Source organism: Protomyctophum bolini (genome assembly GCF_963924005.1).
Source record: "Protomyctophum bolini genome assembly, chromosome: 1".
Classification (NCBI taxonomy): Eukaryota; Metazoa; Chordata; class Actinopteri; order Myctophiformes; family Myctophidae; genus Protomyctophum; species Protomyctophum bolini.
The window spans coordinates 3,535,378-3,550,563 of NC_137862.1; the positions used below are offsets into that span (position 1 = coordinate 3,535,378).

General features: G+C 36.5%; 1 protein-coding gene across 3 annotated transcripts; it reads left to right on the top strand.

Annotated features, from left to right (window-relative positions):
- The first annotated feature begins 570 nt into the window (after positions 1–570).
- adma (adrenomedullin a) lies at positions 571–3,562 on the top strand. Of its 3 annotated transcripts, none has more exons than XM_080792868.1 (4): positions 571–704; positions 1,398–1,499; positions 1,692–1,805; positions 2,132–3,562. In XM_080792868.1, exons 2-4 carry the CDS (start codon positions 1,405–1,407, stop codon positions 2,475–2,477), a joined length of 555 nt encoding a protein of 184 aa, XP_080648994.1. In that variant the 5' UTR covers positions 571–704; positions 1,398–1,404; the 3' UTR covers positions 2,478–3,562. The 3 variants fall into 3 exon arrangements, with proteins under 3 accessions (XP_080648994.1, XP_080648996.1, XP_080648995.1); XM_080792870.1 differs by having other exon boundaries at positions 2,135–3,562; XM_080792869.1 differs by having other exon boundaries at positions 571–701; positions 1,396–1,499.
- Positions 3,563–15,186: the final 11,624 nt, after the last annotated feature.

Sequence of the window (15,186 nt, forward strand, 5' to 3'; positions counted from 1 at the left end):
AGAGCAGAAGTACAAACTTGCCATTTAAAACATGGGTAACATCACTTTTTTTTCCAGGCTGTTTTAGTGTAGCTTGCTCATAAATAGACTGCAGAGAGGGGGAGTTGTCTTATTAGCCTATATATATATATAGTAATATAAATCAAAATGGGTTAATCTCAACTACAAGGTGCTGTCGAATGTTATGTTCAACTTCTGGCACAGAAAATAGGGGAAAACAACAGATATTTTAAGTGTCATTTTTCTTTTTGGCAAATACGTTTTTTATTGAGAACAGATTATAAATTGTTACACAAACATTATGATATGAATTACATTTTTCTTTATAGAAAACAAAAAAAAAGAAACATTTTGATGAATGAATACTGTATACATTTATAAAAAATATATATATATATATACACTTTTGATATTGTAATCTGTATAGCATTTTCTTTTGTTAGCAGAGGCAACACCACAGAACGGGGTGGAGAAACAGGATGAGAGAGCATGTGTCAGTCAATGAGCCCCTCCTACCTCTTGTATAAAAGCCTCCGTCGGGTGTGTGGAGGCTATTAGCAGAGTGTCACAGCTGCCTCACAGAACACCAGAACACAATTTACACAAACCTGTGGAGTATTCTTCTCTCATAGCAGCGCAACAACGTACGCCACCACGCCAGGAGCTTTATCTCATTCAAGTGACTTATCAAAGGATTCTAAAAGGTATGTGAAACTTTTCATTTGAAGGTTTTTGTTTGCTTGTTTGTTGTGTTGTGTTGTTCCCATGGAGGGGATGCAGGCTTTATCCTCACAGTTTTGAGGTCAGGGCTCAAGTGTACAGTATATGGGCAAGGACAGGTTATCTCCCTGCTTATATAAGGAGTTCAGCTCTTACTGTACTTATGTGTGTGTATGTGTCAGGACTGCAGAAGTGAGATTGTACAGTATATAAATATCTAGCAAGTATACAATATTGAATAAATCTTATAGTGTCCAAATTAGTTCATCAACTTTCCCATAATCCCATTTCCAGACTGCTGAATGCATATTTGCTTTGCCTTTACCTACTGTATGTCATATTTTGAGCTGACTCGTTGGTAGATATTATAGTGTCCTTTCTGCTAGTCTAGTCTGGCCAACAGGGGCCTGAAGCATAGATAGTTGTAAGTTTACTTAACAGAGCAAATCTGACCTCCAGTTTGACTTTTTAAATAAATGAATGATAAGTGTATATAACTTGGCTTTTGGACTCTTGTGCAAGCTTGAGCCAGTTCGACTGGTATGGGCATCAACTTAGGCTGGCTTACATGCATGTCATAACAGTAGGCAGTTAAAAAGGTTAGATATTAAAATATAATATAATTATAAGTAAATAACTAACCAACCGTTCTTTTTTTTTCTCTACTCTCTCCACAGAATCAAAATGAAATTGATCCTCCAGTCTGTGCTCTATTGCTGTCTGCTGACCACAGTGGCACATTGTGTGGAACTAGAAATGAGCCCCCAGTTGAAAAGAAGGTGAGCTAAAGGGTGCATCAAGCACCTATATCCAAGGCGCTGCTACAGTATTTGAGGAGACTTCATTGATTTGTTGACGATGATTTAATGAAACCTCATTGCACACAGTGAACCATAACTTTAATAACAGTATGCTATGTGTTGATCTGCTCTGAATTAATGTCCTTCCCCGCTTCTCTTCTCTCCATGCAGGTTGAGCATGTGGATGCAGAGCAGACTGAGACGGGGTCTCAACAGAGTGTCTGCAGAGAATGCTCAACTCGTCACACCAGAAGATGTCGAGGATTCCCTGATTCCCCATTCTAGGTAAAAGCCCACACTCTTTATAGAATTTATCATTTAAACTTTGCTTAGGTAAATGAAAGTGGTCAAGTCAAGCATGGGCTTTATTTATTTTTTGTCTTGAGTTCATTCAACCACATGAACTCTAGCGTCCCTATTCTCGGACATGTCGCACTAAAGTGAGAGTAGCATATTTACAAGCTTTACAACCCATTGCAATGTTTTGTGAGCTTGTAAATGTCTTTTAATTTGAACGTATACAACAAAGTTTGTATGGTTTTTATACACTCTCAGGAACAACATCACATGGATTCATGTTCCTAATGTCTTTCCTTCTTCTTGTCTTCCAGCAGCACTGACATCAGTGTTCGAACCAAGAGATCTACAAAGAACTCAGTGAACCAGTCCAGAAGGCCGGGCTGCTCCCTGGGCACCTGCACCGTGCACGACCTGGCCCACCGCCTCCATCAGCTCAACAACAAGCTGAAGATTGGAAGTGCCCCTATCGACAAGATCAGCCCACAGGGGTACGGCCGGAGACGCCGTTCTCTTCTTCCAGCGCGTAAAGTCACACTGAGGCTGGAGCAGGGCAGGCTGAGGCCTGTGTGGAGGAGCAGGGAGGACTCACAGATCCCTGTGTGGAGGAGCAGGGACTCACAGATCCACCAGCTGGAAGCTCTTCTCAGACGGACATGAGCTGAATGACTTTGCAAAGAGGCGATAGGAAACAAAAGGGTGGGAGAAGAGACGCTCCGACAGAGTGTTGTCGCTGCTCAGTTCTAAAGATTCTCCGAATGCCTCAAGACTTCCTGCCAAGTGTTCTCCAGCACATTTGGTCCTGCAGGCATGAGGACTGAGTCAGAGAAAGATTAGCTGCACCGTATCTCTGGAAGCTGGACTATGCTAGGCTCAGTGATGTTGAGTTTGTGCAAACAACTACAGCTGGTCTACAGACACTGGATGGCAGGCACAGCATGAAGCAACAGAATGAACAGATGCTGCTCTAATGGCTTGGCAGGGGGAAAGGAACACTGCTAATACTTGGCACAGTGGAGACCCCCACTGGGCGAAAGAGGGAGGGAACTCTCTTCTAACTAAACTGGGACTTATAAACACACCTTCTTCCTCAAGGCTGGGACTTATTGATAAGTTCTATCCTCTAAAGGATTGTACTACCATATATTCCATCAAACCATCGATACTGCACTTTTCCTTTTGGACTTAAAGTCAAATAAATCATCAGGAAATCTTAATCAAAATGCCAAATAAATGGAGATATAATACTCCTAGAGCTATATGAAGCTTCAGTCTAAATCATGTTGTTTTTGGACACTGTATAATAAGGGAAAATGCCTTAGATTCTGTGAGATGTGCCAGTCCACAATGGATTGAAATATACTTGAAAATGTTATTGTTTGTATAAACACATGTGCAATCTATATTTGTATGTTTTTTTTTATTACAAGTGTGTATTTGTATATGCGTATGTATTTGTATATATGTGGAATTTCTTTATTTAAATATTATATAAAGGTTACATTAAAATGCTTATGCAGATAGAACTATTTTTGTACAGGAAGAAATATATAAGGGCATTGTAGTTATTTGTAAATTCTACTATTCTTTTGCAAACTGTGGTAATATGATATCTGTTTTATAGGTATGTTATATAATATATTTGTAAATGTGGTCTATTTTATTATTTGTGTCAAAGCAATACACATTGTCATACAATAAACATTTTTGTCATACAATAAACATTTTTGCATACAAAAGCTCAACCTTGTCCATATACCTCTTTTGTCCCTGGTTCTGGTAAAGTGAAACTGTACAGGTGTATAATCTTAATATACTTTGTCTTACAAAGCAAAGCAAAGTTCTTTGTTTACCCAGGGTAACTGGACTAAGCTCCAGATGCTTGTTTACAGCCACACCCTGCTCATAGAACATTTCATGGTAGGGGTTCAATGCCTTGCTCAACGGCACTTCAGCGGTGGTAATTTTAACGTGCCGGTTCCGGGGATTCGAACTGGCAACCTTCCGGTATCAAGACCGCCCCGCAAACCGTTGGGCCACCGCTGCTCTATAATAGGTCAGGTCTACCTGTGCAGTTAGGTGTATAATCTTATACTTTGTCTTACGACTTTGGCCTTAATAGAACCATCCCTCCTCTCATCTCCACTGTCGTCTTGACGTCTTGTGATGTCCCCTAAGGGCAGATAGGGTGCCCTATCTGCCCCCTGAGGGCAGATAGGGTGTTAGGCGCATTCCTGCTTGGTTCAGCGCATACCGGTATTTGTTTGGCTCGTAGGTACCACACCACAGTGCAATATTAGAACCATGCCAGGACAGGGTTTAGCTCTCTGTACTCTCAACCGTAGGTGGTTCCTGTCACATGAGGATGCCGTGAGGGGGGGTTGGGGTTTGGGTTAGGGTTAGGTGATGTGAGGGGGGGGGGTTCCTGTCTCACATTCCTAGAGGCACACAGAGCTCATCATAAAAACTGACCCAGTAAAAGCACTGATTGTGATGTCTGAAATCAGGCTGACCCCACAGCGACCAGACAACATCAAAAGGCTCACCCCCTCCATCACATTACTGGGTAGTCAAGAAGACATTATTGGGCCAAACACGTAAATAATAAATAAATGGTAACTTTTTGGTCTATTTTATTCATGCCAGCCGCCGTTGTTTGTTTGATATGTGACGCTTATTTTACCAGGAAAGTCAAGTCAAGACAATCTCTTTTACAAGAGAAGGACATACATTGGCAAATATTACAGCAATTAACATAGTTACAACACAACATAATGAGAAGAAAAGGGATAGAAATCAAGGTAAAAAAACTATGTTTAAATATACAGTATAGAGATGGAGCAAATTCAGGAGGGTGCACAGTACATATCAGCTTAAAGTAGGCCTAGTCACTTAAGGAATACCATGACATCCTTCAATTTAGTTGCAAATACCACTTAGGATTGGTATTGATAGGTATTGATAGGTATTGATAGGTATTGATAGGTATTGATAGGATTGGTATTGATAGGTATTGATAGGATTGGTATTGATAGGTATTGATTGGTATTGATAGGATTGGTATTGATAGGTATTGATAGGTATTGATTGGTATTGATAGGATTGGTATTGATAGGTATTGATAGGTATTGATAGGATTGGTATTGATAGGTATTGATTGGTATTGATTGGTATTGATAGGTATTGATAGGATTGGTATTGATAGGTATTGATAGGTATTGATAGGATTGGTATTGATAGGTATTGATAGGTATTGATTGGTATTGATAGGTATTGATAGGTATTGATAGGATTGGTATTGATAGGTATTGATAGGTATTGATAGGATTGGTATTGATAGGATTGGTATTGATAGGATTGGTATTGATTGGTATTGATAGGATTGGTATTGATAGGTATTGATAGGATTGGTATTGATTGGTATTGATAGGTATTGATAGGATTGGTATTGATAGGTATTGATAGGATTGGTATTGATAGGTATTGATAGGTATTGATAGGTATTGATAGGATTGGTATTGATAGGTATTGATAGGTATTGATAGGATTGGTATTGATAGGTATTGATAGGTATTGATAGGATTGGTATTGATAGGTATTGATAGGTATTGATAGGATTGGTATTGATAGGTATTGATAGGATTGGTATTGATAGGATTGGTATTGATAGGTATTGATAGGATTGGTATTGATAGGTATTGATAGGTATTGATAGGATTGGTATTGATAGGTATTGATAGGTATTGATAGGTATTGATAGGTATTGATAGGTATTGATAGGTATTGATAGGTATTGATAGGATTGGTATTGATAGGATTGGTATTGATAGGATTGGTATTGATAGGATTGGTATTGATAGGATTGGTATTGATAGATAGGTATTGATAGGATTGGTATTGATAGGTATTGATAGGTATTGATAGGATTGGTATTGATAGGTATTGATAGGATTGGTATTGATAGGTATTGATAGGTATTGATAGGATTGGTATTGATTGGTATTGATAGGATTGGTATTGATAGGATTGATAGGATTGGTATTGATAGGATTGGTATTGATAGGTATTGATAGGATTGGTATTGATAGGATTGGTATTGATAGGTATTGATAGGATTGATAGGATTGGTATTGATAGGTATTGATTGGTATTGATAGGTATTGATAGGTATTGATAGGATTGGTATTGATTGGTATTGATTGGTATTGATAGGATTGGTATTGATTGGTATTGATTGGTATTGATAGGATTGGTATTGATAGGTATTGATAGGATTGGTATTGATAGGATTGGTATTGATAGGTATTGATAGGATTGGTATTGATAGGTATTGATAGGATTGGTATTGATAGGTATTGATAGGTATTGATAGGATTGGTATTGATAGGTATTGATAGGATTGGTATTGATAGGATTGGTATTGATAGGTATTGATAGGATTGGTATTGATAGGTATTGATAGGATTGGTATTGATAGGTATTGATAGGATTGGTATTGATAGGTATTGATAGGTATTGATAGGATTGGTATTGATAGGATTGGTATTGATAGGTATTGATTGGTATTGATAGGTATTGATAGGATTGGTATTGATAGGTATTGATAGGTATTGATAGGATTGGTATTGATTGGTATTGATAGGTATTGATAGGATTGGTATTGATAGGTATTGATAGGTATTGATAGGATTGGTATTGATAGGATTGGTATTGATAGGTATTGATAGGATTGGTATTGATAGGATTGGTATTGATAGGTATTGATAGGATTGGTATTGATAGGATTGGTATTGATAGGATTGGTATTGATAGGTATTGATAGGTATTGATAGGATTGGTATTGATAGGTATTGGTATTGATAGGTATTGATAGGTATTGATAGGTATTGATAGGTATTGATTGGTATTGATAGGTATTGATAGGTATTGATAGGATTGGTATTGATAGGTATTGATAGGTATTGATAGGATTGGTATTGATAGGTATTGATAGGTATTGATAGGATTGGTATTGATAGGTATTGATAGGATTGGTATTGATTGGTATTGATAGGATTGATAGGTATTGATTGGTATTGATAGGATTGGTATTGATAGGTATTGATAGGATTGGTATTGATAGGTATTGATTGGTATTGATAGGATTGGTATTGATTGGTATTGATAGGATTGGTATTGATAGGTATTGATAGGATTGATAGGTATTGATTGGTATTGATAGGATTGGTATTGATAGGTATTGATAGGATTGGTATTGATAGGTATTGATTGGTATTGATAGGATTGGTATTGATAGGTATTGATAGGATTGGTATTGATAGGTATTGATAGGATTGATAGGTATTGATTGGTATTGATAGGATTGGTATTGATAGGTATTGATTGGTATTGATTGGTATTGATTGGTATTGATAGGTATTGATAGGTATTGATAGGATTGGTATTGATAGGTATTGATTGGTATTGATTGGTATTGATTGGTATTGATAGGTATTGATAGGTATTGATTGGTATTGATTGGTATTGATAGGATTGGTATTGATAGGTATTGATAGGATTGATAGGTATTGATTGGTATTGATAGGATTGGTATTGATAGGTATTGATAGGATTGGTATTGATAGGTATTGATTGGTATTGATAGGATTGGTATTGATAGGTATTGATAGGATTGGTATTGATAGGATTGGTATTGATAGGATTGGTATTGATAGGATTGGTATTGATAGGTATTGATAGGATTGGTATTGATAGGTATTGATTGGTATTGATAGGTATTGATAGGATTGGTATTGATAGGTATTGATAGGTATTGATAGGTATTGATAGGTATTGATAGGATTGGTATTGATAGGTATTGATAGGTATTGATAGGATTGGTATTGATTGGTATTGATAGGTATTGATAGGATTGGTATTGATAGGATTGGTATTGATAGGATAGGTATTGATAGGATTGGTATTGATAGGTATTGATAGGTATTGATAGGATTGGTATTGATATGTATTGATAGGTATTGATAGGATTGGTATTGATATGTATTGATAGGTATTGATAGGATTGGTATTGATAGGTATTGATAGGATTGGTATTGATAGGTATTGATAGGATTGGTATTGATATGTATTGATAGGTATTGATAGGATTGGTATTGATAGGTATTGATAGGATTGGTATTGATAGGTATTGATAGGTATTGATAGGATTGGTATTGATAGGTATTGATAGGATTGGTATTGATAGGTATTGATAGGTATTGATAGGATTGGTATTGATAGGATAGGTATTGATAGGTATTGATAGGATTGGTATTGATAGGATTGGTATTGATAGGTATTGATAGGTATTGATTGGTATTGATAGGATTGGTATTGATATGTATTGATAGGTATTGATAGGATTGGTATTGATAGGTATTGATAGGTATTGATAGGATTGGTATTGATAGGTATTGATAGGTATTGATAGGATTGGTATTGATATGTATTGATAGGTATTGATAGGATTGGTATTGATAGGTATTGATAGGATTGGTATTGATAGGTATTGATAGGTATTGATAGGATTGGTATTGATAGGATTGGTATTGATAGGATAGGTATTGATAGGTATTGATAGGATTGGTATTGATAGGATTGGTATTGATAGGTATTGATAGGTATTGATAGGATTGGTATTGATAGGATTGGTATTGATAGGTATTGATAGGATTGGTATTGATAGGATTGGTATTGATAGGTATTGATAGGTATTGATAGGATTGGTATTGATAGGTATTGATAGGATTGGTATTGATAGGTATTGATAGGATTGGTATTGATATGTATTGATAGGTATTGATAGGATTGGTATTGATTGGTATTGATAGGATTGGTATTGATAGGTATTGATAGGTATTGATAGGATTGGTATTGATAGGATTGGTATTGATAGGTATTGATAGGATTGGTATTGATAGGATTGGTATTGATAGGTATTGATAGGTATTGATAGGATTGGTATTGATAGGTATTGATAGGATTGGTATTGATAGGTATTGATAGGATTGGTATTGATATGTATTGATAGGTATTGATAGGATTGGTATTGATTGGTATTGATAGGATTGGTATTGATAGGTATTGATAGGTATTGATAGGTATTGATAGGATTGGTATTGATAGGATTGGTATTGATAGGTATTGATAGGATTGGTATTGATAGGATTGGTATTGATAGGTATTGATAGGTATTGATAGGATTGGTATTGATAGGATTGGTATTGATAGGTATTGATAGGTATTGATAGGTATTGATAGGTATTGATAGGATTGGTATTGATAGGATTGGTATTGATAGGTATTGATAGGTATTGATAGGTATTGATTGGTATTGATAGGATTGGTATTGATAGGATTGGTATTGATAGGTATTGATAGGATTGGTATTGATAGGATTGGTATTGATAGGTATTGATAGGTATTGATAGGATTGGTATTGATAGGATTGGTATTGATAGGATTGGTATTGATAGGTATTGATAGGTATTGATAGGATTGGTATTGATAGGATTGGTATTGATAGGATTGGTATTGATAGGATTGGTATTGATAGGATAGGTATTGATAGGTATTGATAGGATTGGTATTGATAGGATTGGTATTGATAGGTATTGATAGGTATTGATAGGATTGGTATTGATAGGTATTGATAGGTATTGATAGGATTGGTATTGATAGGATTGGTATTGATAGGTATTGATAGGTATTGATAGGTATTGATAGGATTGGTATTGATAGGATTGGTATTGATAGGTATTGATAGGTATTGATAGGATTGGTATTGATAGGTATTGATAGGTATTGATAGGATTGGTATTGATAGGTATTGATAGGTATTGATAGGATTGGTATTGATAGGTATTGATAGGATTGGTATTGATAGGTATTGATAGGATTGGTATTGATTGGTATTGATAGGTATTGATAGGATTGGTATTGATTGGTATTGATAGGTATTGATAGGATTGGTATTGATAGGATAGGTATTGATAGGATTGGTATTGATAGGTATTGATAGGTATTGATAGGATTGGTATTGATTGGTATTGATAGGATTGGTATTGATAGGTATTGATAGGATTGGTATTGATAGGTATTGATAGGTATTGATAGGATTGGTATTGATTGGTATTGATAGGATTGGTATTGATAGGATAGGTATTGATAGGTATTGATAGGATTGGTATTGATAGGATTGGTATTGATAGGTATTGATAGGATTGGTATTGATAGGATTGGTATTGATAGGTATTGATAGGTATTGATAGGATTGGTATTGATAGGATTGGTATTGATTGGTATTGATAGGATAGGTATTGATAGGATTGGTATTGATAGGTATTGATAGGTATTGATAGGATTGGTATTGATAGGATTGGTATTGATAGGATTGGTATTGATAGGATAGGTATTGATAGGTATTGATAGGATTGGTATTGATAGGATTGGTATTGATAGGTATTGATAGGATTGGTATTGATAGGATTGGTATTGATAGGTATTGATAGGATTGGTATTGATAGGTATTGATAGGTATTGATAGGATTGGTATTGATAGGATTGGTATTGATAGGTATTGATAGGTATTGATAGGTATTGATAGGTATTGATAGGATTGGTATTGATAGGATTGGTATTGATAGGTATTGATAGGTATTGATAGGATTGGTATTGATAGGTATTGATAGGTATTGATAGGATTGGTATTGATAGGTATTGATAGGTATTGATAGGATTGGTATTGATAGGTATTGATAGGATTGGTATTGATAGGTATTGATAGGATTGGTATTGATTGGTATTGATAGGTATTGATAGGATTGGTATTGATTGGTATTGATAGGATTGGTATTGATAGGTATTGATAGGTATTGATAGGATTGGTATTGATAGGTATTGATAGGATTGGTATTGATAGGATAGGTATTGATAGGATTGGTATTGATAGGTATTGATAGGTATTGATAGGATTGGTATTGATTGGTATTGATAGGATTGGTATTGATAGGATAGGTATTGATAGGTATTGATAGGATTGGTATTGATAGGATTGGTATTGATAGGTATTGATAGGTATTGATAGGTATTGATAGGATTGGTATTGATAGGTATTGATAGGATTGGTATTGATAGGTATTGATAGGTATTGATAGGATTGGTATTGATTGGTATTGATAGGATTGGTATTGATAGGATAGGTATTGATAGGTATTGATAGGATTGGTATTGATAGGATTGGTATTGATAGGTATTGATAGGTATTGATAGGATTGGTATTGATTGGTATTGATAGGTATTGATAGGATTGGTATTGATAGGTATTGATAGGATTGGTATTGATAGGTATTGATAGGTATTGATAGGATTGGTATTGATTGGTATTGATAGGATTGGTATTGATAGGATAGGTATTGATAGGTATTGATAGGATTGGTATTGATAGGATAGGTATTGATAGGATTGGTATTGATAGGTATTGATAGGTATTGATAGGATTGGTATTGATAGGTATTGATAGGATTGGTATTGATAGGATAGGTATTGATAGGATTGGTATTGATAGGTATTGATAGGTATTGATAGGATTGGTATTGATAGGTATTGATAGGTATTGATAGGATTGGTATTGATAGGTATTGATAGGTATTGATAGGATTGGTATTGATAGGTATTGATAGGTATTGATAGGTATTGATAGGTATTGATAGGTATTGATAGGTATTGATAGCTCATATCATGCGGTTATTATCAGTTTCTCTTTGACGCAGCGCTCACACCTGTTCATCATAACTTGCTATCAATGAAGAACGGTGAACCATTATAGTGCAGAGGTTCTCAAAGTGAGGTCCGAGGACCCCCAGGGGTCCTTGAGGGGGTCCCAGAGGGCCCCAGGGGTCCTTGAGGGGGTCCCAGAGAGCCCCAGGGGTCCTTGAGGGGGTCCCAGAGGGCCCCAGGGGTCCTTGAGGGGGTCCCAGAGAGCCCCAGGGGTCCTTGAGGGGGTCCCAGAGAGCCCAGCAAAACAAGTTAATCTCTACAAGCTGATCTACGAAGCTCACAATGTGTCACATGGAGGTGCGTTGTTGTTGTGAGCGATTTTAAAAGAACATCTGACACATTTTGGGACATTTTGAATCTTCAACAGGGAGGCTGGCACTGACGGGGGTCCGCCAACACATGCATAATAATGTCATTATATTTTGAATCTTCAACAGGGAGGCTGGCACCGACGGGGGTCCGCCAACACATGCAGAATAATGTCGTTGAATGTCATTGAATCTTCAATAGGGAGGCTGGCACTGATGGGGGTCCGCCAAACATGCATAATAATGTCATTATATTTTGAATCTTCAATAGGGAGGCTGGCACTGATGGGGGTCCGCCAACACATGCATAATAATGTCATTGACATGATGTTAATATGTCAATAACCCCTGGCATAGTGGATCCATCATATCCCTCCTTTAAAAAATACAGCCCTTTAAGCACACAGAAATGAGCCACTTTAATAATCAGGGATGGGCCGTGTCTATACTGTAGTATTACAGTCACTATAATAACTATATAGCTGATGACCCTGCAGCAAAACTTACCTACGGTATGCGGTCAGGCTTAGGCTTGGCTCAGGGAAGAGGACGCCCCTGCCATGCAGAGTCCTCCATGGCACCGTTGGAGGTGGTGCAGGAAGACCATCCTTCTGTATGAAAAAAAATAAATATATATATATATATATATATATATATATATATATATATATAATCTTCTTCAGGTCAGGAATGAAGAAGATCAAAAGGTTGAATTCATAAACCAGTGGAGCTGAGTTTTCCCTACCAGTGTTTCTCTAATTTCTTATGACTTATCTCTATTTCTTTCTCCTGTACTAGAGTGGAGTACAGTAGAGTGGATGTGCATGCTCTATTACTGTACCTACTGTATGTCTATAGTATTATAACAGCAAATTATTCACACAGTTTATTCATACAGTTACTGTATATGAGGGGAGAGATTGGAACAGAAATGTCTCTATTATATGGACTATATTGCCATCTAGTGAGACCTGATGGGTAAAAACAGCACATTCTGGGGCTGTGTCCACTATCCATTCAGTGAAATCCCTGCTTTTCAGCCATGATATTAATCACTTACCAGCAACAGTGCCGTATGGAACTAGTCCCTGCAAGAAAGAAAGAAAGAAAGAAAGGTATAATTATTTTATATTTAAAAATTCAAAATGTACATTTCTACCACATTTAATGTTGTTGGAGGAAACAAAACTTAAGAATTATTTGACTTGACTGATTGTTATTGGTGTTGATCAAAACTGCCAAATTATAGTATGCAGGTTAGGTTACCACTGCCTAGGACGTTTTGTTCTCATTCCCAACATACTCTTGTGTCTTTGGTAAATTAAAAGGTAAATGGTGCATTTATATAGCGCCTTTATCCAAGGCACTTTACATAGATTGTGCATTACATTCACCCATTCACACACACATTCACACACCTTTACATAGATTGTGCATTTCATTCACCCATTCACACACACATTCACACACCTTTACATAGATTGTGCATTACATTCACCCATTCACACACACACATTCATACACCGATGGCGGCAGAAACCATGCAAGGCACCAACCAGCACATCAGGAGCAATTAGGGGTTCAACGTCTTGCTCAAGGACACTTCGACACTAACTCTGGGGGCGCCCACAGGGTTCGAACAGGCAACCTTACGGTTGCCATCCAGCCACTCTACCCCTGAGCCATCGCCGCCCCAATAAACCTTAAACTCCCCACAAACCCAACAACAAATGCATCAAAGTTCATGCAAATAACATGTAAAGCTGTGAATTTCTCTCAAAATAGTTAAAATATAGCCACCTTCCTACAGTAACTATTGGTCATAATGTTTAATGGCACTGTGGAACAAGTTATTGTACAATGGAACAACTTAGCACTGTATTGTCATCCAATGTTTGGACTTTTATAGATTGTATTTCTTAAATTATATTTTCAGACACTGGAAATTTCTCAATAATGGAAAAACCTGCTGAACGATCCCATCAAGAAATTAATTATATGGGGCTTGCACTTACTATAACATGACTTTGTGTCATTTAACATTTGACCAATGCAGATATGCCATCTAGTGGATATTTAAAAACATCATATCAGAATCAGAATCAATTTTATTGTCATACCACATGCATGATTACAGGGTACATGACAGTCAAATCAGTCCAATATACAGAAGGTACATGACAGTCAAATCAGTCCAATATACGGAGGGTACATGACAAAGAAAAGTAGCTATGGTTAAATGGCACTATATACAGAAGGCAGAAACACAGGTGTATAAAATCAGTTTCCTGTGCATGGTTAAAGTGACTGATAAATAAATGAAAAACAGAGTCTGGTATACAGTAAATAGCAGCAGGTATAAAATCACCTTTCATGTGCACGGTTAAAGTGACTGATAAATAAATGAAAAACAGAGTCTGGTATACAGTAAATAGCAGCAGGTATAAAATCAGTTTCCTGTGCATGGTTAAAGTGACTGATAAATAAATGAAAAACAGAGTCTGGTATACAGTAAATAGCAGCAGGTATAAAATCAGTTTCACGTGCACGGTTAAAGTGACTGATAAATAAATGAAAAACAGAGTCTGGTATACAGTAAATAGCAGCAGGTATAAAATCACCTTTCATGTGCATGGTTAAAGTGACTGATAAATAAATGAAAAACAGAGTCTGGTATACAGTAAATAGCAGCAGGTATAAAATCACCTTTCATGTGCACGGTTAAAGTGACTGATAAATAAATGAAAAACAGAGTCTGGTATACAGTAAATAGCAGCAGGTATAAAATCACCTTTCATGTGCACGGTTAAAGAGAAAGACATAGCAATATAAAGCAGCAGGTATTGATTGAGTCACCATATCTTGTGCATGATATCAAGTATAGTATTATCAAGTATAATGTATCTAGACAATAATGTCAGTGCAGCAGCAGATAGAACAGACATATACACACGTGTACTACAGTAAGTGATGTTGTATAACACTGTGTGATAATGCATGGGGGGGGGGGGGAATTACAGCACAATAACGGTTCACCATTTGTTTACCTGGTAAGAAGTGAGTGCATGGATAAAGGAGTGACCCAGTCAGTATGTCAGTATGTCAGTCAGTAAGCAGATCAGCTGCTGACGTACAGTGGTACAGTAATACACTCTACTGTACCGTGAACACTGACTGTAGGTCAACCATCAAGCAAACTGGGAGTTTGTTTAACTCTGAGAGTGTTTACATTTTACAAATGTAAA

Coding starts and splice junctions, on each gene's coding strand:
- adma (XM_080792868.1), top strand. CDS start 1,405: ATGAAATTGATCCTCCAGTCTGTGCTCTATTGCTGTCTGCTGACCACA. Junction 1,500..1,691: donor AGCCCCCAGTTGAAAAGAAG/GTGAGCTAAAGG, acceptor CTCTCCATGCAG/GTTGAGCATGTGGATGCAGA. Junction 1,806..2,131: donor TCCCTGATTCCCCATTCTAG/GTAAAAGCCCAC, acceptor CTTGTCTTCCAG/CAGCACTGACATCAGTGTTC.